Raw genomic sequence first — 24,745 nt, forward strand, 5'->3', positions numbered from 1 at the left:
ATCTGGGCAATCGAGGGCTGTTGCCGTCTTTTTCCTTTTTACAGCATTCACCTTTAATTGCTTGGGAAAACTCTCAGGAGAAAGATTGGGAAGTTAGTGGACAGTCAGAGAGTGGAGCCACATAGTTTTTAGACCTCCTCTCTCTCTTCCTATTTTCTCTCCTGTTAATTAAAAATCTAATTTCTGTAATTTTCTGTACTGATGTTTTCTTGCTCTGAGTAAACGGATGTATTTTTTTTACTTGTGGTCCTCTGGATTTGTTATGTGGATTCGGACGAGGGATGATGGAGCGTCAAGCTAGGGCTTCATTCAGAGGAAACCTACAGATTGATAAGGATGTGATGTTGTTTTAGATGTACTACTGACAGAGGTCAATTCTGTGAATATGAGTATCTTGCCAGTAATAGTGCTTGGATACCTCTCGAGAATTATGTTATAAAAAGCATATCTCCAAAGTTTAAGTGTGTTGTTATATTTCTTTCAATGGAGAGATCCTCGAGCTCTCATTTGGTGGGAAATATATTTTTGTGTATAGGCGCCAATCAGAAAAGTACTGATCTCTGGTCCAAATTTTATATCCATAAGACCGAACACTTCAAATTCAGTTTTCATTTGAAAAGAAATCAAAACCCTTAAATATAGTCTGTAATTACTCAGTAAAAAGGCTTTATTTATAGGCTTTATTAACTTATATCTCCCCTCATACAACAGGTTTCTGCTCCTTTTGTTTTATTGTTTTGTATTTGCATTTTATTTGTTCTGTTCTTGCCCCGTCTCTTTTTGTATGCCAATTTGTTTTGTTTTTTAAATCAACTTTATTGGAATTGATTCACAACCAGTCAGTCATTCCAGTTTGTGAAACATAGAGGCTTGAATAATATGATGGTAGAAGGAGAAAAATAAATAGCCTGTATGTATAAATTCAACCCCCCTCACCCCCTGTGAGGTGGTATGTGTCATCCTCAAGCTCGGGTCCTGGACCAGAGGCCTGGGAGTTTGAGGGTTCTGCGCAGTATCTTATCTGTTCATAGGACTGCACTCTTCTGGACAGAGACCTCTGATGTTTTTACCTGGAATCTGCTGCAGCCACTCTCCCAGTTTGGAGGTCACAGCCCCCTGGTGCTCCGTCACCACTGAGACCACTGTTGCTCTTACTTTCCACATCTTTTCTTTATGTATAATTTATTACGGACAGTCTGTATGGACAAGCGATTTCTGGTATTCATTGCCATGGTGCTAAATTGTGCTGTTGAAATAAAGAGCAAGTCAGAGAGGATTAAGATGTTGTTGGATGCTGCAAGCAGATTCTTGGACATTGTGGACATTTCAGGAGAAGAGATAGATATTACGCTGAGGAAAGATTTAAACCAACCCCATAAAACCTCAAAGAAGAGACGTGTTTTTTTTGTGTTTGTTTTAAATTAATCTTTATTCATAATCATGGACGATCTGCAGGTAAACAACATCTTCTGTCCAGCTATTGAGTCAGAAATAAGCCAGGGAGGTCAGGGGGTCATCAAAGAGAATATAACTGGTTCACAACAGAAAAACACGAGTTCCAAACTTTAACAGGATCTAAAAGTTCTAACATCTGCAGCAGAAAAATATGAATATTAATCCAGATAGAAACTTTTTACTGCAGCATGAGCACCTCCACTGTGACGCTGTTTAAAGCTCAGGTCACTGACAGTGACAGGCTACTTTCTATATGAGATTTGACTGCAGGACTTTTACTTGCAGTGCAGTATTTTCACACCGTGATACTCTGAAGATTTGAAATACTTCTTCCACCTGGTTTCTGTGTGCAGAAAAAGTTCTGAGTGAGTCCACTCAAGATTTATGAGTCTGACTTTCTTTCCTTTCTGCAACAAACTACCGTGCTTTTATTCTGGTAGGGATTAACTGTGCATATATTCCCTGCGCGACCGCACCGACACCGAAGAATAAGAATAAGAAGTGATTTATGAAATGTTTTAAAACGACAACAACAGACCAGGTGTGGTTAATTTACACCTCGCGGCGACGACGCAACGTAAAGGAGTTTCCTCCCAGTCTGGATCTTTTCTCTCGGGGGTTTTGTGCTTAAAGATGGCGGCGGAGACGCGCAAAGATGGCGGTGAGACGCGCGGGCGGATCCTGATCCCGCTCAGACACCCAGTAACCCGGTTTATTGGACATGACCCAAAGACATCTATTTCCTTTTAGACCGCAGATTATACTTTCTACACAGGACGCGGTATAATGCAATAGTTAGCCCCGCCCCCCACCAAGGGTCTGAGTTTGTGATCTGCACAGAAGTAACAGGTAACTTGACGGCAGCAGACGCACTTCGCCTCCTCTCTCATGGATAAGTTCGTGTTCCTGTTTCCTTCTGTCTCCAGCAGCTTCTGGTAAAGACGAACTTTTATTGTGAACAGATTCATGTTTGTGGAAAAGTTGTGAACATGTTTATATTAGTTAATGTGTAATACGACTCTTATCGTCAAGTATCCAGTTTCTTCTCGCTGATGAGGGAAGAACGTGACGGTACCAGAGAGTCACTGTGATTGGGAGGGGAAAAAGGCAATAAAATCCGTCCGATCGCTTTATTTACTCTATTACCGACTCCAAAACGTTTGATACTTACGGCTATTACTGGCTTCAGCCCAACGTTTTTAAGTTTTCCCGGCTGCCATTCCTGCTCACTGCCGCCAGCACAGACCAGCCCCCTTTTCAGAAACGTCTAGAATATCTGTAGCCTGAATAAGGTCGCATTGGTCCACTGGACTTCACTTTGATTGTAAAATACTACATTTGAAACCTCTTTATCTTTAAAATGCATGATCTAAAGGAAAGCAATGAAAATATGTTAATGATTTAAATATTTTTCTTTAATAGCTTTGTAGCTGTCTACATGATATCCTTACATTTATACTTGTGTCGTGCTTTATGATCTTGTAAAGGTATTTTAGTAACTAATAAGCAAATAATTCACATAAACTATGAATGGTGTTACCCTCACTGCTAAATATATTTAGGGCCTTTACATAAATGTTAATATTTATGAACATCATCAAAATGTAGTTGAAATCATGGGATCAATAAAGTTTCAAACATGTGCATATTAATTGTCACATTAGTCTGTATTTGGTACACACAATCATTGTGATTAATAATTAAGTTATTTTGGTCAATACCCAAAAGTTAATTTAAATTCTTGAGTTTTCCTGAGCCTATCTTAAGACTTATCAGACTCTGGTCTGGAAGCTGAGCAGGACACCAACACTACGTACTTTAGCACTTTGTAACGTTCGCTGCATTTATAGGAAGTAACGTTAGAAAGTAGCCACATGTCATAACTTTGCTGTAACATTACTAAGTCACACAGTGAGAAAAAATAAATCCTGTATAGAAAATAAACACTAAACATTTTATATTCACGCCGCAGCCCTCTGAATCGTAATCGGATCGTGACGCGTCTGAAGATTCACACCTCTAGTTCCCGTGATCTCAGGTTCTTCTGTTGAAGCAAAGAAATGTAATTACTTTTTCTCTCTGATGTTTTTAGATGTGGTACGAGTGAAACCTGGAGATGATGTCATTCTGCCATGTCAGGCTGGTAACGTCTCCATCAGAGGCGTAGAGTGGACCAGAACTGACCTGGAGCCAGAGTACGTCCTCCTTTACAGAGATGGACGCTCAGATGAAACCCTCCAGCATCCATCCTTTAAGGACCAGGTGCAGCTGCTGGACAGAGAGCTGAAGGACGGAAACGTGTCTTTACTTCTGAAGAACGTGAGCAGGAACAACGCTGGAACATACGAGTGCCGAGTTGCAACAGAAGGATCAAGACGTAAGAGAGCCATCATCAAGACTAAGCCAATCAGAATCATCCAGCTGGAGGTTTCAGGTGAGTTTGTGGAGGTCAGTGTGTCTGTGTGCCATGTTGTAGCTGCACTTTATTCCATGTTGATTCTGAGAGTCAAACATGAGGAATATAGAAGATATAGAAGAGTAAATGGAGGCTGTTCCACTGTTCACTCATTTCCTGACTAATATGCACTTTGATCTTCAGGGTCCAACAGCGGAGACGTCGAGGAGGGAAACTACTGTCTTACTGCAGACTGGGCAGCTTTTGTTCTGGTTTGTTTAGCTGCTGCTGTTGGATTGGCTGTTGGTTGGAAATATAAAAGAAATGCAGACAAGAAACCAGAACAGCGCTGCTGATGAAGCAGTGAACGACCAGTTACTCTGACTTGTCACAGACTCTTTCCACTTGTCAATATGTGTTTCATACATTCAACATATTTTCATTCCTTCTGTGGGTGTGAAGGTGTAAATCTGGCGTTTGAAGATCTTCACCATGTTGATCTGCTTCATCAGTGCAAACAGACATTTCGCCCTTCATGGATTGCTACCTTAACGTGGTGGAGGGGCTTGTGTGACTGTTTCGACTGCAGATCAGCTCCTGGTTTGGTCTCTCCTGGGAAATTGGTCCCAGAGCGGGTCAGACTAAAGGCAATTCAAATGGCCCCCGTTGGCCTGGGATTAAAAAGTACAACAATATTCCGCTTAAGTAAAAGATAAAGTAAAAAGCAGATCTGTTAAAATTTGCTCTCAGTAAATGATGACTTGACTCTTTAATTAAAGACCAGCTTGAAGGTCTCTTCAAGGGGGGGGCGACGCTCCGCCTGCGTAGTCGCTTGGCCCCCATGGGGTCGCACGCCCACTCGTCGCTCTCGACTGTCTTTGAAATGAATTACAAGGCCCATAAATCGCTTCCCGTGTGTCAGATCACAGCTAAAGATAGATTTAATATATATTTTGGCAATTGTGTTGTATTGTAATGCTGTCTCTTAGAAATACTTATTTATTTTATATTTAAAGCTTAAGATAAATAACTCACTGGAGAACAAAGTTTACTGAGAATAATACCAGGTCTGATTGTTTTTATCTGTATTTATAAAGCAGATTGTGGGACACAAATAAATATTTTTATGTTTTTACATTTGGAAACTTGAGTTGTTATTGTTTTGCTTCATGTTGAATTCAGGACACATTTGGTTCTTTGATCATATCGACAGAGAGAGATTCAGATGGAGGATCGCGTCTCACGCTTAACACACCACAGCTCAAAATGTTAAACGTCAGATTTCCTTCAGAATTTGTATGTAAACACTGGAAGACATACTGCATGTGGGCATTGGGAAGAAAGTGTGTACTTCTAATTAATCAAAACATTTAAAACACCAGCTCGTGATTATCTCTCAACTGCCTCTTGAATCTTCCCCCGACTGAGTATTAAACTCTTTTCCATCATCAGCAGCTTGTGTCATCACTCTGCTCTGAGGAGTGTGGCGGGCCGTCCTCACGTGTCCTTCGCACCTGGTTGAATTCGTATAAGTGTTGGTCTCTCTGTCTAATTTATGTTTCTGACCACAAAGTTTTTATTTTTTAAGTCCCAGCGTCGACTTAAGTTCCCTCTGGTGTCCTCAAGGCCAACTCTGTCTGACAGTTCAGTTTGAGGCCTTCACTGCATCTACACAGAGCAATATCTGGAAACCAAATTAAGTTACTACATAACTTCAACAATACATGTAAAGCTGTACTTGAGATGAGTTAAACCAACTGTGCACTGTGGCCAAATAACCCCACCAGAGGAATAAAGAGAAAACCCAGAAGAGCAGAGCAGGAAAGGGAAAAGGACCGTCTGATGGTCTCGTATGAAATTAACAAAGAAGCCGTCTCTTTTAAATACATTATTTAAAACATTTATTTATATATTTATGCATTATAACATGTTTTTTCTTTTTATTTATTTCCAAAGTCACTTATTTAATTTTGCATGTATGTATTTATTATTACTATTTTAAGTCCCCCCCCCAACAAGCTGCCGTTAAAACTTTTTCTGAACTTCCGTCTAAGGAAGGAGTGAGTTGTGGAAGTTGGCCCGTCAGCAGCTGTGAGGGAGAGAACAAAAACCTGAGCTCTCAAAAACAAGGGGAAAAAAGCAATGGGGGAAATATTACTTAAAATAAGCAAAATTATCAGACAAAAAACAAGTATATTTTGCCTTCAATTAAGATAATTAATCTTACTTAGATTGTAGTTTTTGCAGTGCACGCCCCCTCGTTGGTGTGTTGAGGTATTCAGGTAGTGAAATGTTCGGGTCACTTGCTGCTTCCTGCCTTTTTTCAACATGTTCTTGACACCCCGGCTGGTTGCTTCACTTGGCTTTGGGATCTCAGGATATTTCAACTTCGAGTCGAAGCAGATATTCTGCACGCTTGCAGTGAAAGAGATGGGTGCCAGTCTTCTCCCATGGTCTGGTAGACGGAGGAAACAGCATCTCCCTGTAGGTGTTAAAAGTACAACATATGAAACTTTCCTCATCCAGCTTGATCTGCCAGAAACCTTGACTGACATCCAGCACGGAGACGTACTTTGCATTAGACATGAGGGAGACAGCCTCTGTGCGCTCTCTTTTGATGGCCCTGTTGAGATCTTGTGGATCCACGCACATCCTGGTCTTATTTCAGTTTCTGTCACCTCCCTGTTCCCCCAGTGTGTCGGTTCGGTTTGTCTTGTTATGACTCCCATCTCTTCCATCTTCTTTTTCCCTGAAAGCTACTGGAATTTTTCCTCTGGGCGTGCACGAGTGCTGCAACAGCTGGATCAATCTGGATCTGGTGTTTCCCTGGCAAACATCTTAATCCAGAGAACAACTCCTCGTAGTCTTTTAGATTGTTTTTGTTGTGGCTGCATTTGGGTCCTCTCTGTCTCCCACACCACACCCGTAACGGAAAGACCAAGCCAACGTGGACCCAGCATTACGCTGAGGGGCCTGTGGTGCCATCAGCGACAGCCTTAGGGAGGCTTTTCTTGCCGGGGCCCGACAGTTTTTGTCCCCCCTTCGGACGCTAGCTTCCTCCACGCCTTATCCCCTCTGCCCGCGAAGGAGTCCCCGAGCATGTCCCCGAGCATGTCTCCGAGCATGTCCCCGCCTCTGCGCCGTAATCTCGGCCTGCGCTCTGCGATCGTTGTGCCGGACCGGAGATGGACCCAGCGGACATTAGCCCTTCCCCAGAGGACCTGTGCCAGGTGAGGACCATCGCGGACAATCTCTTTTGGGACTTAAGTGCTGAGGATTGGCACGAGGGGCTGGACGCGCGAGCCCGCTTTGAGAAGGCTCTGGGCCAAGAACCGCGCCTACTGAGCGCTCCTGGTGTGGCTGGACTGGTTTGGGTGTCGTCTCAGAGAGTCCCTGCTATCGACTCTGAATTCCCCCAGTGCTCCGCTCCTGAGCCCAGGGTCTGGTTATCTCTGGATAATCCGTAACTCGTTTGTAATACAAAAACGAAAATATCTGTTTTTTGTTTCAAAATGAAAAACCAAATAACCGTTTTTGGTGTTAGAATCAAAAAAACAATTAAAATCAGTCCGTTTTTTGGCAATTTATTTTATTGTTGTTCCTTTTTGAACAAATTGAAGAAAGTCTGTGAACTTTCGTTTCTCGTTATAAACCAAAAACAAGTCACGTGGTCTATTCCTGTTTTAGAAGGGCCAGGAACCGGTAAAACCTTCAAAATAAAAGTAGCCCATGTACCATGCAGTTAGAAAGGTGATAATAGACTAAAACTAAACTAACGTTTTTTAGTAAAACTAAAGTAGCACTGGATGTGGAAAAAAAAACACTTTAGCTAACTGAAATAAAAACAATAACTAATAAAATAATACCTGTTAGGCTGTTGGAGAATGAAACATTTGTAAGGCCATTGGTGACCTGTAACTTCAGATTAAGACAAGTGAACTAATGTTATATGTAGTTCAGGACAGCAGTTAGCCTGTTTATTTCACGATTTACTTTGCTAACATACCTTTTAGTAACCCCACGGTACCAGGGTTAATTGATCTTAATGACTAATGTAATCTTTATGACTTCAGTTGGAACAGACAGGTGACCATCAATGATTGTCATGTATTAATTTAATAAATCTCCAGTAAACTCAGACAACAGCATGTTAAGTGGTTTGTGTCTGTGAACTGTCTTATTGTGCTGTGTGGAGATTCTGCTGCAGTCGGTCAGAAAAAGGAGTATGAAAGTTTGGTTTCCCAGCTGACATGGAGAGGAGGAAAAAATGGTTGACTCAGGTCAACAGGAGCAACCTTACAATCACTAAAGAGGCTAGTAATAAAAACATGTGAGGTACTTTTTCCACAAAGAAAGAACACATCACTGGCTTTATGTTTGTTTATTAAAAACATCACTGCAGATCATCTTCAGGCTCCACTGTGATTCTTGTGCTGAGAGGGAGAATAAGAGAGAGAAGGTTAGACAAACCTACACATCCGTAAAGATTCATCCAGGTCATGTTTCTCCAAGAAAAGGTGAATCAGGATCATCTGGACGTTTCAGAAAAAGTCCAGTTGCTCTCAATTCAACCTTTGTTGTGAACAGCGGTTTTGATTGAGAAAGTTATGAATTGTTGAGTTTTGGACGTCATTAACAGCTTTTGCTGCTGATGTTGGCATCAGTTACTGGATAGTTTTGATTTTTTCAAACACAGCAACACTGATGATGATGTGATCTGAATTTATACAAAGTAATTATGTAATTAGACTAAACATATCCAGTAAGAATTGAGTGTTCACCAGTAAGAATGTCTGTAAATAAACCTGAATTGTTGTGTGGACAATAAGCTCATAAGCTAAGAAAGGATGCAGACACAGAGAGAAGGGAAAGAAAATGATAAAATATTGCAGGTTTGATTTCTTATAAATGGTATATTATAAAAGGCATTTACAATCGTGTTGTTTTCCATCTCACCGCTCAGTACTCTTTAACGTCACTGCTCCTCCACCTCGCAGACTCTACTGCTCTAATATAATTAATGAAGATTGTTTTTATAATATGCTGGTGTACTACTTTTACTGTTAGGGATAATTCTCCCCAAATAAATAATGTTTTGAAATCTTTTATTCATACATGCATCACTAATATATTTAAATAAAATTAAATCCAACCCCACCAAAAAATGTATTTTAAAATAAATCAATAAGCTGCCCCTGTTTATATTGCGCTGCAAACTTTATCTATTGCCAGTATGTTAATTTGTTAACCGTTAATGTCTAAATCTTCTAATTTAGTTGGTCCACTAATCTTTTTAACACACATGTTAAATTGATTCAATTGTGCCAATAACATATAATCTCATATTTTTTTACACGTCTTATCTTTCAAACGTGCCTCCCGCACAGCGTTTTCTACTGAAGCTCCACTGCGCTGCTGGCATTTGATGCAAACTTCCGGGAAGTATTCAGACCTCCGCGATCCGCCACTGCTGCGAAAAACTGGTCCATTGGAGTGAACGGAGATGCCGCGACTCTGTCTTAATGTGGACCAGTAGACCAGTAGACCCGTACTGGTTCACTTCGTGCGGTGTGGAGAGTTAAACGGAGCAGCAGAAGGAGCAACGTGCCTTTCAAACGCAGCATTCAGCCCCGTCTGGATCTGAGCTCTGCGGGTTTGTACGTTACGAAAATGGCTGCCGAGACGAGCAGAGGGATCCGGACGTCGCTAAGAAGCAGCTTTTTCCTCAGAAAGCACCAGTTTCTACCTGAAGGGACGACGTGTAGGTGAGTACGTCGGTTTAGTGACCGGCCACGACGCAAATACAACATTTATTCTCTTTTAGGCCGCAGATTTCTAGAAGTGGCGCAGATTCTAGTTTCAAAAGGACGCTGAGGCCTAAATAGTTTATAGCTGTTTGTTTGTCTAAACAGTAGAATGAATACATTAAGCAGCTTGTTGGACAGGATCATTCACATTTGACAGTAGAATGAATACATTAAGCAGCTTGTTGGACAGGATCATTCACATTTGCTTTAAAATATTACTTGGTGTAGCTTGAACATGGCGGATTTGGAAACCGGAGTGTCGTTACTGTTAAAGAAGCTTCTCGTCTCCTCTCACTTGATGGACAGCAGCTTTTGCGTCCATTCCTACCTCTGATTGGCTAACGCCACCCGTCACAACGAAACCAGCCAGTCAGACTTTAGTTGAGGCTCCGCCCTGAGCAGGAAGTGATCGAGCTCGTCTGTTCACACCAAAATCTTTCATATCCAATGCGGCTGTGATCTGCTCTCTGTCCCGGACGACATGACTCTCATGGCTTTCTCCTGTTTATTGATCCTCTCACTGGGCTCTGTATCTGGAGGTGAGCTGTCTCTTTGTGCGCGCGTGTGTGTATATAAATATAAAAGTAATTTTTAAAAAAATTAATCAGCGGTTCTGGCATTTAAGGGGTGTGTGTGTGTGTGTGTATTTGAAGAGTGCTGAATAGTTTATGTATTGTTGCAATTAACTCATGGATACTTTAAATAAAGGTTTACGGTTATAGAATTTACTTTTGCTAAAATAATGAAGCGATTTATGAGATAATATTTGTTTTAAAGTGCAGACATCATAAAAAAAAAACCAATAATAAAACATATTTTTCCTATCATAGTGTCATTTAAAGACCACATGCCTGTAGAAAGAAGCGGTTCAGTGTTAACCGTAAATAACACCACCACACCTTTAGGACTCAGTCCTACAGGCGGCGGAGCAAATCGCAGCCATTGCAGTCAGTGCTTGGCAGTTTGTTTGGGTCCCTGCTCATGTTTGTGTTGATGGGAATGAGAAAGCAGACGAGATTGCAAAGATAGCGTTGAGATTAAAAGATGAAATAAGGAAAGTTCCCTTTGAAAAGGAGAGGCCAAATCATTCATTAGAAAAGCAGTGAGGGACGTATTTCAAGATTAAGGTTTGGACATACTGGGTTAAAATCAACGCTTTATTTAATGGCAAAATGTGTGTCTGATAAATGTGAGGTTTGTAATGTTCCTGAAAATGTCGAGCATGTCATCATGAAGTGTAGTAAATATAGAGGAACATCTTACGTGACAAGATAGATGAATTAGTAGGGGGGGATTTTAGGGATGAGTGAGGAAACAAGGGAGAGCTGCAAAGCTCTCTTTAAATTTCTCAGATCTACAGGATTAGATCATAACATATAGCCTTGTTTTTTCTTTTTTTTTGTTATTGTTGAGTTTTGTTTTTATTTATTTACCTTTTGGTTCACTGAACCTGTAACCTGCGGTTCAGTAGGTGGCGGTATGAACCTGAACAAGTTGGTTGCAATCTGCAAATTTATTTTTCTTTTTTTGATTCTGACACCAAAAATGGTTAATTGGTTTTTCGTTTTGAAACAAAACACAGATAAACGGTATTTTCGTTTTATAATTACAAACAAATTACGGATTATCCAGAGATACCCAGACCTTTCCTCTTGAAAACATGTTTAAAATCAGATTTACTTTGCTAACATACCTTTAGTAACCCCACGGTACCAGGGTTAATTGATCTTAATGACTAATGTAATCTTTATGACTTCAGTTGGAACAGACAGGTGACCATCAATGATTGTCATGTATTAATTTAATAAATCTCCAGTAAACTCAGACAACAGCATGTTAAGTGGTTTGTGTCTGTGAACTGTCTTATTGTGCTGTGTAGAGATGCTGAAAAAGGAGTATGAAAGTTTGGTTTCCCAGCTGACATGGAGAGGAGGAAAAATGGTTGACTCAGGTCAACAGGAGCAACCTTACAATCACTAAAGAGGCTAGTAATAAAAATATGTGAGGTACTTTTTCCACAAAGAAAGAACACATCACTGGCTTTATGTTTGTTTATTAAAAACATCACTGCAGATCATCTTCAGGCTCCACTGTGATTCTTGTGCTGAGAGGGAGAATAAGAGAGAGAAGGTTAGACAAACCTACACATCTGTAAAGATTCATCCAGCTCATGTTTATCCAAGAAAAGGTGAATCAGGAGCATCTGGATGTTTCAGAAAAGGTCCAGTTGCTCTCAATTCAACTTTTGTTGTGAACAGCTACAGTTTTGATTGAGAAAGTTATGGATTGTTGAGTTTTGGAACATTATTAACAGCTTTTGCTGCTGATGTTGGCATCAGTTACTGGATAGTTTTGATTTTTTCAAACACAGGAACACTGATGATGATGTGATCTGAATTTATACAAAGTAATTATGTATTAGACTAAACATATCCAGTAAGAATTGAGTGTTCACCAGTAAGAATGTCTGTAAATAAACCTGAATTGTTGTGTGGACAATAAGCTCATAAGCTAAGAAAGGATGCAGACACAGAGAGAAGGGAAAGAAAATGATAAAACATTGTAGGTTTGATTTCTTATAAATGGTATATTATAATAGGCATTTACAATCGTGTTGTTTTCCATCTCACCACTCAGTACTCTTTAACGTCACTGCTCCTCCACCTCGCAGACTCTACTGCTCTAATATAATTAATGAAGATTGTTTTTATAATATGCTGGTGTACTACTTTTACTGTTAGGGATAATTCTCCCCAAATAAATAATGTTTTGAAATCTTTTATTCATACATGCATCACTAATATATTTAAATAAAATTAAATCCAACCCCCCCCCCCCCAAAAATGTATTTTAAAATAAATCAATAAGCTGCCCCTGTTTATATTGTGCGCTGCAAACTTTATCTATTGCCAGTATGTTAATTTGTTAACCGTTAATGTCTAAATCTTCTAATTTAGTTGGGGAAGTCCACTAATATCTTTTAACACACATGTTAAATTGATTCAATTGTGCTAATAACATATAATCTCATATTTTTTTACACGTCTTATCTTTCAAACGTGCCTCCCGCACAGCGTTTTCTACTGAAGCTCCACTGCGCTGCTGGCATTTGATGCAAACTTCCGGGAAGTATTCAGACCTCCGCGATCCGCCACTGCTGCGAAAAACTGGTCCATTGGAGTGAACGGAGATGCCGCGACTCTGTCTATAAAACCCAGAGAAGAAGAAGAAGCGCCGACCATCGGATCGCTTTAATTTAATTACTGCCGCAGCATTCAGCTTTGAAACGTCTTTATATTTACGCTTTTATGCTGTTGTATGGTAAGTTAGCTTTAGCTGCTAACTAGCTGCGTTAGCTTCTCACCGTCTGTGTAATGTTGGAGGAGGAGATGTTGTAACGTAAAAAGGGACTTTTATTTATGTTCTGTGGCAGCAAACATGAGCTTTTTATATGCAGTCTATGGCTGTGAGCGAACCAAAGGTCATGGAAGCTTTTCCACTCGGCCATCTTGCAGACCACCCCAAAGAGGGAAATGTCTTTCCTGCAACACTGGCACATGTGTCTGTCAAATAACCAATTTCAAACCAACTTCAACGCGGTGCAGTCCCCTCGATAATATTACCGTGATGTGTGGAACACAAGGAAATAAACGTTGGAGCATAATTGTAAATGACAGACGTTTTTCTATCATCAAGCGATATAGATCGTCCTTTTGAAATGTAATTACTTTTTCTCTCTGGATGTTTTTATTGTTTTTAGATGTGGTACGAGTGAAACCTGGAGATGATGTTGTTCTGCCATGTCAGGCTGGTGAAGCCTCCATCAGAGCTGCAGAGTGGAGCAGACCTGACCTGGAGCCACCAGAGACCGTCCTCTTTTACAGAGATGGACACACAGATCCAGCCCTCCAGCATTCATTGTTTAAAGGCCGGGTGCAGCTGGTGGACAGAGAGCTGAAGGACGGAAACGTGTCTTTACTTCTGAAGAACGTGAGCAGCAACGACGCTGGAACATACGAGTGTCGAGTTGCAACAGGAGGTTCAAGACGTAAGAGAGCCATCATTGAGAACAAGCCAATCAGAATCATCCAGCTGGAGGTTTCAGGTGAGTTTGTGGAGGTCAGTGTGTCTGTGTGCCATGTTGTAGCTGCACTTTATTCCATGTTGATTCTGAGAGTCAAACATGAGGAATATAGAAGATATAGAAGAGTAAATGGAGGCTGTTCCACTGTTCACTCATTTCCTGACTAATATGCACTTTGATCTTCAGGTCCAACAGCGGAGACGTCGAGGAGGGAAACTACAGACATTACTACGGATCTGTAGCAGGTTTTGTTCTGGTTTGTTTAGCTGCTGCTGTTGGATTGGCTGTTGGCTGGAAATATAAAAGAGATAAGAACAAGAAATCCGAACAGCCTGCTGCTGATGAAGCAGTGAACGACCAGGTCATCTGATCTCTTTCCACCACATGTTTCATATATTCAACATTTCAGACTTTCTGTGGGTGTGAATGTGTAAATCTGGCGGTTGAGGCTCTCGACCATGATGGTCTGCTCATCAATGCAAAAAAAAAAAGTGGTTTGCGTTGATCCTGAGAGTTATTTTATCTGTAGCACAGTTCCTGGTCGGGTCGCATGAAAGGGTCAGACTGCTATCCAATTCAAATAATCCACCCTTTGCCAGGGATGGTGAATTACCACAATATTAAAGTAAAATGAAAATTACTTAAACTGCACTCAGATACAAGTGAAAAGTAGATCAATTTAAGAAGGAGTGCCCGACGACACGAGTGTCAGTTTGCTTCCATAGCGGCCGTCCGTTTCAAAAGATGATCTGTCACGAGAAAGATTGTGTCCTTCCTTTAATGCATTTTACCGTGCATTTGTTTCCGCTTTACACGGCAACCACTGAACTTCCTGTTAGTGGTCTGAAAGTCTCAACCATCCAAAAAATTTGTTCACCCCAGAAACAAATCAAACCGTGGTTCAGTTTGATCCGGACTAACTCTTTTCGTCTGAACAACCGTGGTGCTGCGGAGGTGCAATTTATTTTGGGACCAAAGCAAAGACTCATAACCACTACTCTCTCTCCAGAGACATGTAACCTCTGACATATGTAGCAATTGCAACTCTTCTAAATGAGCGAATTCTATTACGTGATTTGACTTTTCAATTTAAGCTTCAAAATAAAGAGCATTAAAGGGATAGTATGCGATTCTGCAGTGAGTTTATTGATGAACAAACTCATGAACGCACATTGCCATGATTACCAGTCCACTACTTCAGGGAGGTCTCGGTACGGTCTGCTTTTGGTGCACACCCGAGTGCGATTTCTGCATTCACCCAAACGAAGGGGGCAGGTGTGAAAGTGCCCTAAGACACGGAGTCTAGTTTATTTAGCGGTATGAAAATCGAGAGGAACTTCAATAGTTACAATTAGTGAACAAACATCATCAAACGAACAATATGTGTAAGCTCACAAACGCAGATCCAAAACAATACAGAGTAAAAAACTAGTGACTAATAAGAGTTGGGAAGCGCAATAGTGACTGTTTATCTCCAGGGCTGAAGTCAGTGCTAACTTTAGGGCGAACCTCCTTCACTCTTCAACAGTTGGCAGCAACACACAGGAGCTCCTCTTTAGTCCTGAGAAGCTGCAGTCTTTATTCACCAGCCTCTGTAACCTCTACTGTACATTTACTGCTGAACGAGGTGCTGACCCGTTTCTCTCTATTCACACAAACGCTCCGTCTATTCCTCCTTCCTCCGCCGCAGCAAAGCTAACAAAGCTAACAAAAATGCCTGACAGTAAATAAAAAGAGCTGCGGACACTGCAGCAGGTGCAACACGCTTCATTAAGCTACATTTAATAAGCTGCTACTTAAACAGCAGAATAAAGCATCAATAAGGCAGCACAGAGATCTAGAGACAATATAAACTCCACAGCAGCTTCATGAACAGATTAACCAGCTTTAAACAGAAAACAGCCACGGATGTCTGAAATGTCAGCAGACAAACCAAACCTGTTGAAACCAGGTGGAGAGAGTTGTGAGTGTCTCAGTTAATGATACATTATATTTATAATCTAGATATTCCACTCATACTATTTCCTTTTCTATAAGAAGCCGGTGATGGGTCGTGTTAAAGGCTTGTGGTGTTTGCAAGGATTTGAAGCAAATTACATTTAAAGGAGTTTTGTGTGATTTATGCAGAGGAGTTGACTAAACTGTGAGGACTCTTGAAAATGTAGAACAACAAGACTAGTCCTGTAGTCAAAGCACCTGATATAACTCGGAGCCAAAGAGAACCTGGAGGACGACGTCGTCACTGACTTTGAACAGCTGGTTTACTTACTGATTTATTTTTTACTGTAGATAAATTTCACAAGGGTTTTAACTTTAATGCATGCTGTGAAGTGAGGCATGACGTAAATGTTCAGCTGGACGTTTACTCACCTGAATTCATTATAATACATTATAATTAACAAAACTTGAAACTGTGAAACATATTTAATCACACTGACTTAATAAAAGAATCTTTGAATGCAACAGATGTAACAAAAAACTTATTTCAATGATTTGTGAATGTAAATTTGTTGGAGACATTAATGGTCTAAAGATTTTAATTTGAAAGCTGTTAAAGCTGCTTCTTTATTGTTCTTCTGTTTGTAAATGTATAATAATTTTAACTTCATATATACAAAAGTTGTTTTTTGTTTTCTAACTGTCTTCCTGTTTCTGTCCATCTGAAAGTGATAATAAACTGTAGCTTATCTGAACTGATCTGATGTCATTTTGGTCATTTATCGCTCTTCTTTTGGGCCTTTTTTTTGCTTCGTGTTTCGTTCTGGTCCACTGCTAATGTCACACTTACAGAGGCTTTCATCAGACTTGGGCTGCCGTCCCACAATTCCTTGCAGCAGTAGTATTTAAAGCGACGCACGTTCTCAAACTGAAACGATAAAATCCAGTTTAGCAAAATCTTTACAATACATGACAGACAGGGATGTCCAGGAACTGTTCTCTTTATTTGACTCATTTGTGATTCTTGAATAAGACTCTCCTTGTTTGTTTTGGTTTGTTTTCTTTTGGCTTTGCTGTAATCTGATAATGTTTCAACACCTTTTTATGTTTCAGATTGTCAAAATGTGCTATTAAGTGTTGTACTTTTCTACAATAAGAAAAAGAAATCACTAACCATGATGGATAAAGGTCACCGATCACCCTGCAAGGTGCCATTTGCCCGTTTCTCTCTTATGCCTTAACTTGCTAATATGTCTAGGCCATGTCTTGAACAGTCAACAAAACTGAGACCCACACACGAGGTAAAATGATCAGAGTTAGGACAGTGTTGCAGCGTGTAGGCTCATGTTATGTATTGCCAGCCTTTCAGCAGTATCAATAAGTTGACTTCACAGATGCTGACACTGTAATGCGTTACTGCAATGAGTTCTTGTACCAGACTGATTGCTTGCTCACTTGTTTCCTCTGCTTTAAGGCAGTTCCCACCAATAGCAGCACTAGGCGACAGAGGCAAGGAAAAACGTCCTTTTAAGAGGCAGAAACCTCGAGCAGAACCACGGCTCAGGCCTGGACCGGTTGGGGGTGAGACAGAGCAAGAGAGAGACCTAAAGAAACAAAGACACAAAGTGAGCGTCCTGCAGAGTTTCCACGTGACAAACTGTTTCACTGCATCTGTCTGTCTGCAGAAACAGCAGCCTACATTTAGGCCTGTTTGAACATCTGTTTGGTGTTTGACATAAAACTTCAGGTAGATATAAATGAATAAAAGAGCAGCAGTCTGTTCTCATGTTAGTGTTGCCTGTCAGATCTGTCCTTTTCTCTGGCTGCCTGTAGGCCACACTCCCCTGTCCTCGTGACTGTAACTTCCACTTGCGCTTTAAGGGAAAAGAGCACGCGAGTTGCTAGTATAACAACACTGTTGACACAATGTGCACCATGCCCTGCAGCCTGTAGTCTGAGAACCACAACGATCAGTAATGTTTTAAAATCAAAACTAATGTTTAGTTTAATATTCAGTACAAACAGGACGGGAGTCGGGACAGCTGCTCGTAATTCAGTTTCTGGGGTGGTAGAAGTTCAGACTACAGGCCTTATTTAAGTTTTTAAGTGAAATTAATCAAATTTTCATTGCCTTAGTTTTGTGATCTGCAGCTCTTGTTGGCTGGAAATGTTTTAATAAGCTTCCAAACTGTCGCGATTTTATGTTAGTGTTTGTTTCTCTAAGCTGGAGTTCTTTTATGTTAACAATTTTGATAAAAACTTTTGATTTTGATCAGGAAAATTACATAATAATTAAATATTTTAAAATACATGTGTTTTTATAAGGTTTTCTTTTAGATCTAAGTTGAATGATCAACACTAGGGACATGCCAAAATCCCATAGTTCCTTTTAAACCAAAGCTTTTAAAATGTAAATAAAACAACTTAGAAGCCAATCTCATTGTAATCATAATTAATCTCAGTGAACCTAACATAAAAAGCAAATGGAACAAGTATTTGTCCAAATTTTAAAAAATGTACCCTGTTATATACAGGCTTATTGGGCCTATGAGTCACTGCTGTTCCTTCAAGGACGCTTCTTTATTTCGACTTCTGTCTCCCTCCCTTTACGTCATGACGTCATAAGCACTCTGACGCTACACATAATAACACCATATGTTACACTGACTGTTACACATCTCCGCTGAAAGCAAACGTGAAGCCCTGATTTTGTCCTACTCTATCTGCAGTGTTTCACCATGTCCAGTTTTAAGTTACACCGTTTTGCCACAAGAGTTAACTGTCGACCACAGAATTGTTCATGCGGGCCAGCAGATGAGTTGGAGTGTATTTCATGTATAACTTAGGTTTAATTTAACCAGTGTATTATTAAAGACTAATGTTATTAAAGTAGCATATATATTCCATCTCTGTTACTTTTTCATGTTTCTTTTGGCTTTTGTAGCATGAAACTCACCTGTTACACATTTTAGATTCCATGTGACAACACTGAAGAAATTACACTTTGCTACGATGTAAAGTAGTGAGTACACAGCTCGTATAACAGTGTACATTTCCATAATGATTTATATTTAAATACCACACGTTTTAAATAAGATTTAAATAATTAATGGCTGTAATTTGAAATAACTAAAATAAACTACACTTTCCAACAGAGGGTGGCGCCCTACAGCAGCTCTGTTTGCTTGTATTAGGAGTGAAGCTAAGAAAGTGCCAGTAGTTGTGATTATTGTGAGTGGAAAAAGGAACCAGTGAACATCATCATCGCTGTTTCAGTCTCAGGTCTCCTTCCAACTCCCTCTGCATCCATTCAGCTGTTCCCTGCATCTTCCTCACTGAAGGCAGGTCTCGGTACAAAGTGCAGCATGTAGCAGAAATGTTCATCAGTTGTTTGGCTGTTGTAGAGCTGCACATGCTCAGTGCAGTCCCAGTCAGCCTGGTGACAGAAGCAGCATCACTCTGAGACCAGCAGAGGGCCGTGTTGACTCTGCAGTGCTTCATGTGAAACACCATGTGTCCTGAGATTAGTGTTGCTCACAGGGGTATTAGTTTAAATTACTTTAAGGCGTAAAGTTATGCATAATTAAGGCTTTTGCCTCTTTGAGTGACAGGTGAGTGACCTCACAGGTGGCTAGCTGCAGCAACAAGGCTTCATTCGGCTGCCTCAGCTCCACCTCTTTGCTTTGCTGATGCTGAGTGCCATTACCTTGAAAAGTCGGTGCTGGGAATGATGTCACACCCAAGTTGACCATTTCCAGTACAACAGCAGATTTAAGTCAGAAAACCAAGATGGACGCCTCTAACCAATGTCAGCACCAGTTGATAACAACACATATATTTCACACATTCAAACACCATAGCAACATGTTGAAGTTGGAGAGGACTGTGTGAGACACAAATAAGGCTGAAGTGTGATAAACATTATATTACTACAGCTTTCACTACTGTTGATTCAGCTCAGAGCAGCCATCTTGGATTTTGAGGTCGAGGTCGATGAGGTTGAGCTGGAAGCTAAACCTAAACAGCTGAGCTCAGAGAGGAAAGTGAACTCTCAATGTCTGAGCGTCTGCAATCAGAGAACAAAGTGGCGTGACTTTCAGAGGGAAGAGTTTGGTATGAATCAGCAACGAGCTCATTTTAACTTGACCACTCACGTCTCAGTCTGAATCAGAAAGTGTGTTCAGGTTTGCACTGCTGGTGTGTGGAAACTAACAAAAACAGACTGCTGCTCTTTTATTCATGTGTATCTGAAGACAGTGAAGTTTAAATCAAACAGCAAATCGAAAGTTCAGATAAATCTTCTGTTTCTGTCAGACTTGACTGAACTCAACACTTCATAACTTCATATTCACAGATGTGTCGCAGACTTGAGGTCTCTTGCCTGAAAATACTTGTACCACTTTGTTTATGTACCTAATGTATATTCATGTAGATATATGCTTCTGAATGTACTTTGTACATCACTGTCCCGTCCGTTGATTCACAGAGGCAGAGAAGTGTTTTTTGACAGAGGTCTCTCTGAGTCACACCCCGCAGCTGGCCAATCACAGCACAGTATAGCACTCTCTCTAACGCACTTGTAATAGTTCAATTCAATTCAATTCAATTTTATTTATATAGCGCCAAATCACAACAACAGTTATCTCACAGCGCTTTTCATAAAAGAGCAGGTCTAGACCGTACTCTGTGATGATATTTACAGAAGCCCAGCAGTTCCCACCAAGAGCAAGCACTAGGCGACAGAGGCAAGGAAAAACTTCCTTTTAAGAGGCAGAAACCTCGAGCAGAACCATGGCTCAGGGTGGGCGGCCATCTGCCTCGACCGGTTGGGGTGAAGGAGAGAGAGAGAGAGAGAGAGTGTGGTGTATAACATATGTGCATCTGGCCATTACGTGCATCCGGCCATTACAGTTTAACATAATGCTCTGCAGCTGGTGAGAGGGACAGTGAACCCTTATGGGGAAGTAATGATTGATGGTGCAGTGTTAGGGGAAGTAGAAATTAGGTATAAAGAGATTAGTGTGTATGAAGGGACTGTACCCTTCTGTGGTGTCTAATAGATGGTTACACTTATTTTACAGCACTGTGCCCTTATATGGTTTTTAGCAGAGACCTAAACATGTCCTATATAAGCTGTGTTCGATGTACAGAGAGACAGAGTGGCCATCGGGCTGGGTCACTCTCCAAGCTGCTGCAGAGCTTGTAATTGATGCTGAATTCTTTGATGTAATAAACTTTTATAATCAAGAACAGTGTCAAGCGGATTTCTTCTCAACACATCACGCAGCATTATCGTTCGGACACCACAGAAATTGGCGACCACGAAGGGACCGTGTTGTGCCTGAATTCATCGTTCCATCACAGGCACCGTCGAGCTGACTCCGCTCCAGAAGCTAGCGTATAGGGTGAGTTTTCTCATAAACTGTGGGCGCTGGTCAGTTCGTGTGTCTGTGTGTGCGTTAAAGGGTACACCGGTTCGATCCCGTGTGAATGCTGGCGGGTGGATGTGTGAGAAGACTCCGTTCTAAATTGTGTGTGCATTGTGGATAACGCAAAAAGGTTGTGTGTGTGAGAAATAGGAGAAGCCTAGTGTGTGTGAGACTATGCAGAGGACGATAAGGCCAGGATTCAAGAAAACATATATATGAATAAAGAAATAGAGAAGGGAACTTGATCAAGGGGAAAAATGTGTTTTGAAATTTGCTAAAGGTATTGATTAATGCTGCTGTATGGTTTGGGTCATTTCAGAAGCAGCAGTGGGGGTCTTTTCTTAGCCTAAGTTACTTTTTTGGGAAGTGCGCATTTGTTTTTCTATATTTTACTTGCATTCAATTTGGGGTTTTTTTATGTGTGTAAATACATTTTTAAAAAGGCATTTTCATTGGTATTGAAGAACGGTTGTTAATAGAGTAAGCTTTAAATAGGAGTGAAGAGTAGTGTCCCCAGCATCCCCAGTGTAAACGACACCGAAATTCCTTAGCTTGCATGTTAACGTAGATATGTTAAAAGTTAGGGAAAATAGATTATGATTATTCAGAGAGGTAACACTCTTATTTTTGGGGGGAAATAACCTTGTGAGTACATAAAAGGACTAAAGTGTTGTTTGCCTTTTTTTGGTTTTTGTTCTCCTGTGGTCTGAGAGACAAGAAGGAGAGAGAGAGAGAGAGAGGAGAGAGGGGGGTGCCGTCCAGCGCGCCACAGCAAAGCAGCCCCGGATCCAGTCTGGCCAGTATTGTGCAATCCACAAACTCTTTACAAACACCTGTGCATATGTGTCTATACTCATTTATAATTATTACGGCTGATACACATTTAGTTTGTTTCCTTTCAGGACATTATAGACACATTTGTAACACAGAGAGTCTATTTGTGTATGCCTGCCATATTTCATGTTATGACTATCTAAGGGGAGACTTGGCAACGGACTGATCAGTTACTGTACTTGAATATTACATATGGGAGTTTTTGTGCAGGGGTCGTTTGAAGTCAAGTTGTGTTGGGAATTGAGTGGTATTGAGCTTTTGGGACAAAACTAAGGTGAGTGGGTGCTTATTAGGTAGCAGTTGGCACCGTGTGATTGCTGGATAACAAGATTTTTATGATTGCTCTGGAGTTGACAAATTCCCTTGATTTTCCATTAGCGGATGTGGTAAGATTGCCACCTATCAACAATTAAGTAGAATTAAAAGAAAAATAAACAAATAAGTAATAAGGAAAATAATTTTACAATAAAGAAATATAAAAAGTTGTCACTATGCGGAAAAAGGACGTTAAAACGTTGAAAGTAACTACTCCGGTTGATGTAGTGCAAAAAAATAATCCTCTAGTTGATGGTATTGTAAAGTTATCTGAAAAATGGCATAAGCGTTGGCCTAATATTGAACAACCATGGCCTGTGGAAGGGACTCTTAACCCAGGTGTACTTAAAATAATGCAAGTACTTGTGTCCACATATAAGTCGGATCAAAACAAGGGGAAAAAAGGGGAACGACGTAAAGAGAAGAGACGAAGAGAGCTGGGTGTTCTTAAGTTGTTCGAACATGAAGGTCAAAAACTGATGAAAGAGACGCAAGAGAAAAGGGACAGTGGTGTGGAGAAAATGGCAAAAGAGGCAAAGATAACAGAGAAAATTAATGGCAGAAGTCAACAAACCCTTCTCACATACGGATTCAGCAAAGAGACCTCCACCATACGAGGAGGAAGCGGAGTTTAAGGATGTCTATCCTCAGCTTCCAGTGATCATTCAGGAGGGTGGTTATTGCATCAGAGATGAAGATGAACGAGTCATAGAGAGAGGACAAGCAGAAACAACTATAAAGATGACTCCAAGCTCCAAAAGTAAGAAGAAAATGACATTTGGGAAACTAAGGGTAGAGCGAGGTTTAGGAGAATGGAAGATGATGATGAACAGAGTGATGTAGAAGAGATCATGGGTGGATATGATCCTGTGATCAGACGGAGGCTGGCCAGAGCGGAAAGAAGGGGTGATGAAAGTTGGAAGAAGGATACAGGAGATCAGATCTCCGATGAAAGTGAAGATGGAGACAGCGATGAAGAGTGGGAGATTAAAGGTGCTTCATGTTCAAGAGGATTTTATCCTCCAATGACTACTGAAGAAATAGAAAAAGACATGGATCGATGCATATCATGCTTGGAGAAGTCGACTTATCCAGAAGAAATAAGAGAATTGGAAGAACATCTCGAGAAGCTGACAATACAGAGGGAGAAATTGAGGAAAAAAGGGTCCCAAAAATTGGAGAAGAAGTATGCATTACGCCCAAGGAAAGGGAGCACAAGTAAGAAGATGCTGCCAGTGATAATCCGAGGACAGAATCTGGAGTATAAGCCTTTGCAGAATACCGATATGTCAGATATACTTGAGAAGTTGCCTATTCTTCAAGATGGAGCACATCCTTGGATCTCGAAGTTGGAAGAAATTACGGTAGGAACACAAACTGCCATAGGAGATATTAAGAGACTTTTTGCTAATCTCCTGGGGATTCCAGGTATGGAAGAGATTTTTCAGAGAGCGGGACTTAATCGATATGTGGGGACTGCTGTAAATGATCCTGAGTTGTTCGCTGCAAGTAGGAATCGACTGTGGAGAGCACTGAAAGACACGTTTCCCACAAATGTGCATCCTGACAATATCTTGATTGATCCATTGGGAAAAGAAGAGAATCCGAGAGCCTATGTGTCGAGAGCTCATCAGGTGTGGAGAAATATCACAGGAAATGATCCAGAGGCGAGTCAAATGGAGCGGTCAATTTTGCGAGCTAAACTACAGATGGGGTGCCCCCACCAGTAAGGAGCAAACTGGCAGAGGTGGTTGGACTTGGAAGCATGGCAATAGGAGTCTATACAGATCATATAGCCCATCAAGTGGATCTATATAGGAAAAAGGAACATGATCAGAAAGAACAGGACCAAGTGACTCTCAGGAAACTCAATCAAATACAACTGGGGAAAATAAGAAGAAGGAGAAGAAACAGGCTTTGGTTATGGAGGAGCAGTGTTTACCAAAGCAACAATCACCACCACAGCTTCAGTCAAGCCAGGAACAACCGCAATTGCCCCAACCACCACTAGTGGTTCCAGTTGTTTCATATCCACAGCCAGTTTATGGACAGATGCAGAATTGGAGAGGAAGAGGACGAGGAAGCTCAAGAAGAGGAGGATTTAATCCATACTTTCAGCAATCTCCAGAAGTGTGTTACAATTGTGGACAGGTTGGTCACTTTGCCCGTGAGTGCAATAGCTCAGGAGGAAATTTCAGAGGAGGAAATTTCAGAGGAGGATTCAGGGGCCAGTCAAGGTCGCTTGGAGGACTGGTGAACCCTCACAGGGGCCCGGAGCCAGGATTCTAGAGGTGCCCGGAAAATCCGAAAGGGGGGTGTCAGCTGGTAGCATCAGGGCCGGAAAGAGATCCAACAATTGAGGTGAAAGTAAATAACCGACCAGAAGTGATGTGTTCGGCCTGAAGATGGTACACATCTTCCTATGTCCAATCAACTGATTCGGACAAGGGGGTTTGAGGGAGTGAAGCAGCTGATTCCTCTCACGGAA

At 41.0% G+C, this 24,745-nt stretch overlaps 1 protein-coding gene and 1 long non-coding RNA gene across 6 annotated transcripts in view; both read left to right on the plus strand.

Moving 5' to 3' along the window:
- The first annotated feature begins 2,366 nt into the window (after nt 1-2,366).
- LOC119918952 lies at nt 2,367-4,284 on the plus strand. The gene is made up of 3 exons (XR_005447514.1): nt 2,367-2,390; nt 3,548-3,889; nt 4,055-4,284. It is a non-coding gene; the product is annotated as an uncharacterized LOC119918952 (long non-coding RNA).
- A 4,988-nt stretch (nt 4,285-9,272) lies between these two features.
- The window catches only part of LOC119918951 (programmed cell death 1 ligand 1-like), a 40,932-nt gene continuing 25,459 nt past the window's right edge, over nt 9,273-24,745 (plus strand). For 2 of the 5 annotated variants that reach the window (XR_005447509.1, XM_038739542.1), the window contains exons 1-2: nt 9,622-10,196; nt 13,418-13,762. Coding sequence is in view for 3 of the 5 variants with exons in the window: in XM_038739542.1 (XP_038595470.1) it covers nt 10,139-10,196; nt 13,418-13,762 (403 nt within the window). In the remaining 2 variants the exon portion in view is untranslated. The other 3 variants (XM_038739541.1, XM_038739544.1, XR_005447513.1) reach the window with 3 other exon arrangements.

This window comes from Micropterus salmoides, unplaced genomic scaffold (genome assembly GCF_014851395.1).
Source record: "Micropterus salmoides isolate LMB-PRFRI ecotype aquatic unplaced genomic scaffold, ASM1485139v1 Ms_hic_scaffold_2502, whole genome shotgun sequence".
Classification (NCBI taxonomy): Eukaryota; Metazoa; Chordata; class Actinopteri; order Centrarchiformes; family Centrarchidae; genus Micropterus; species Micropterus salmoides.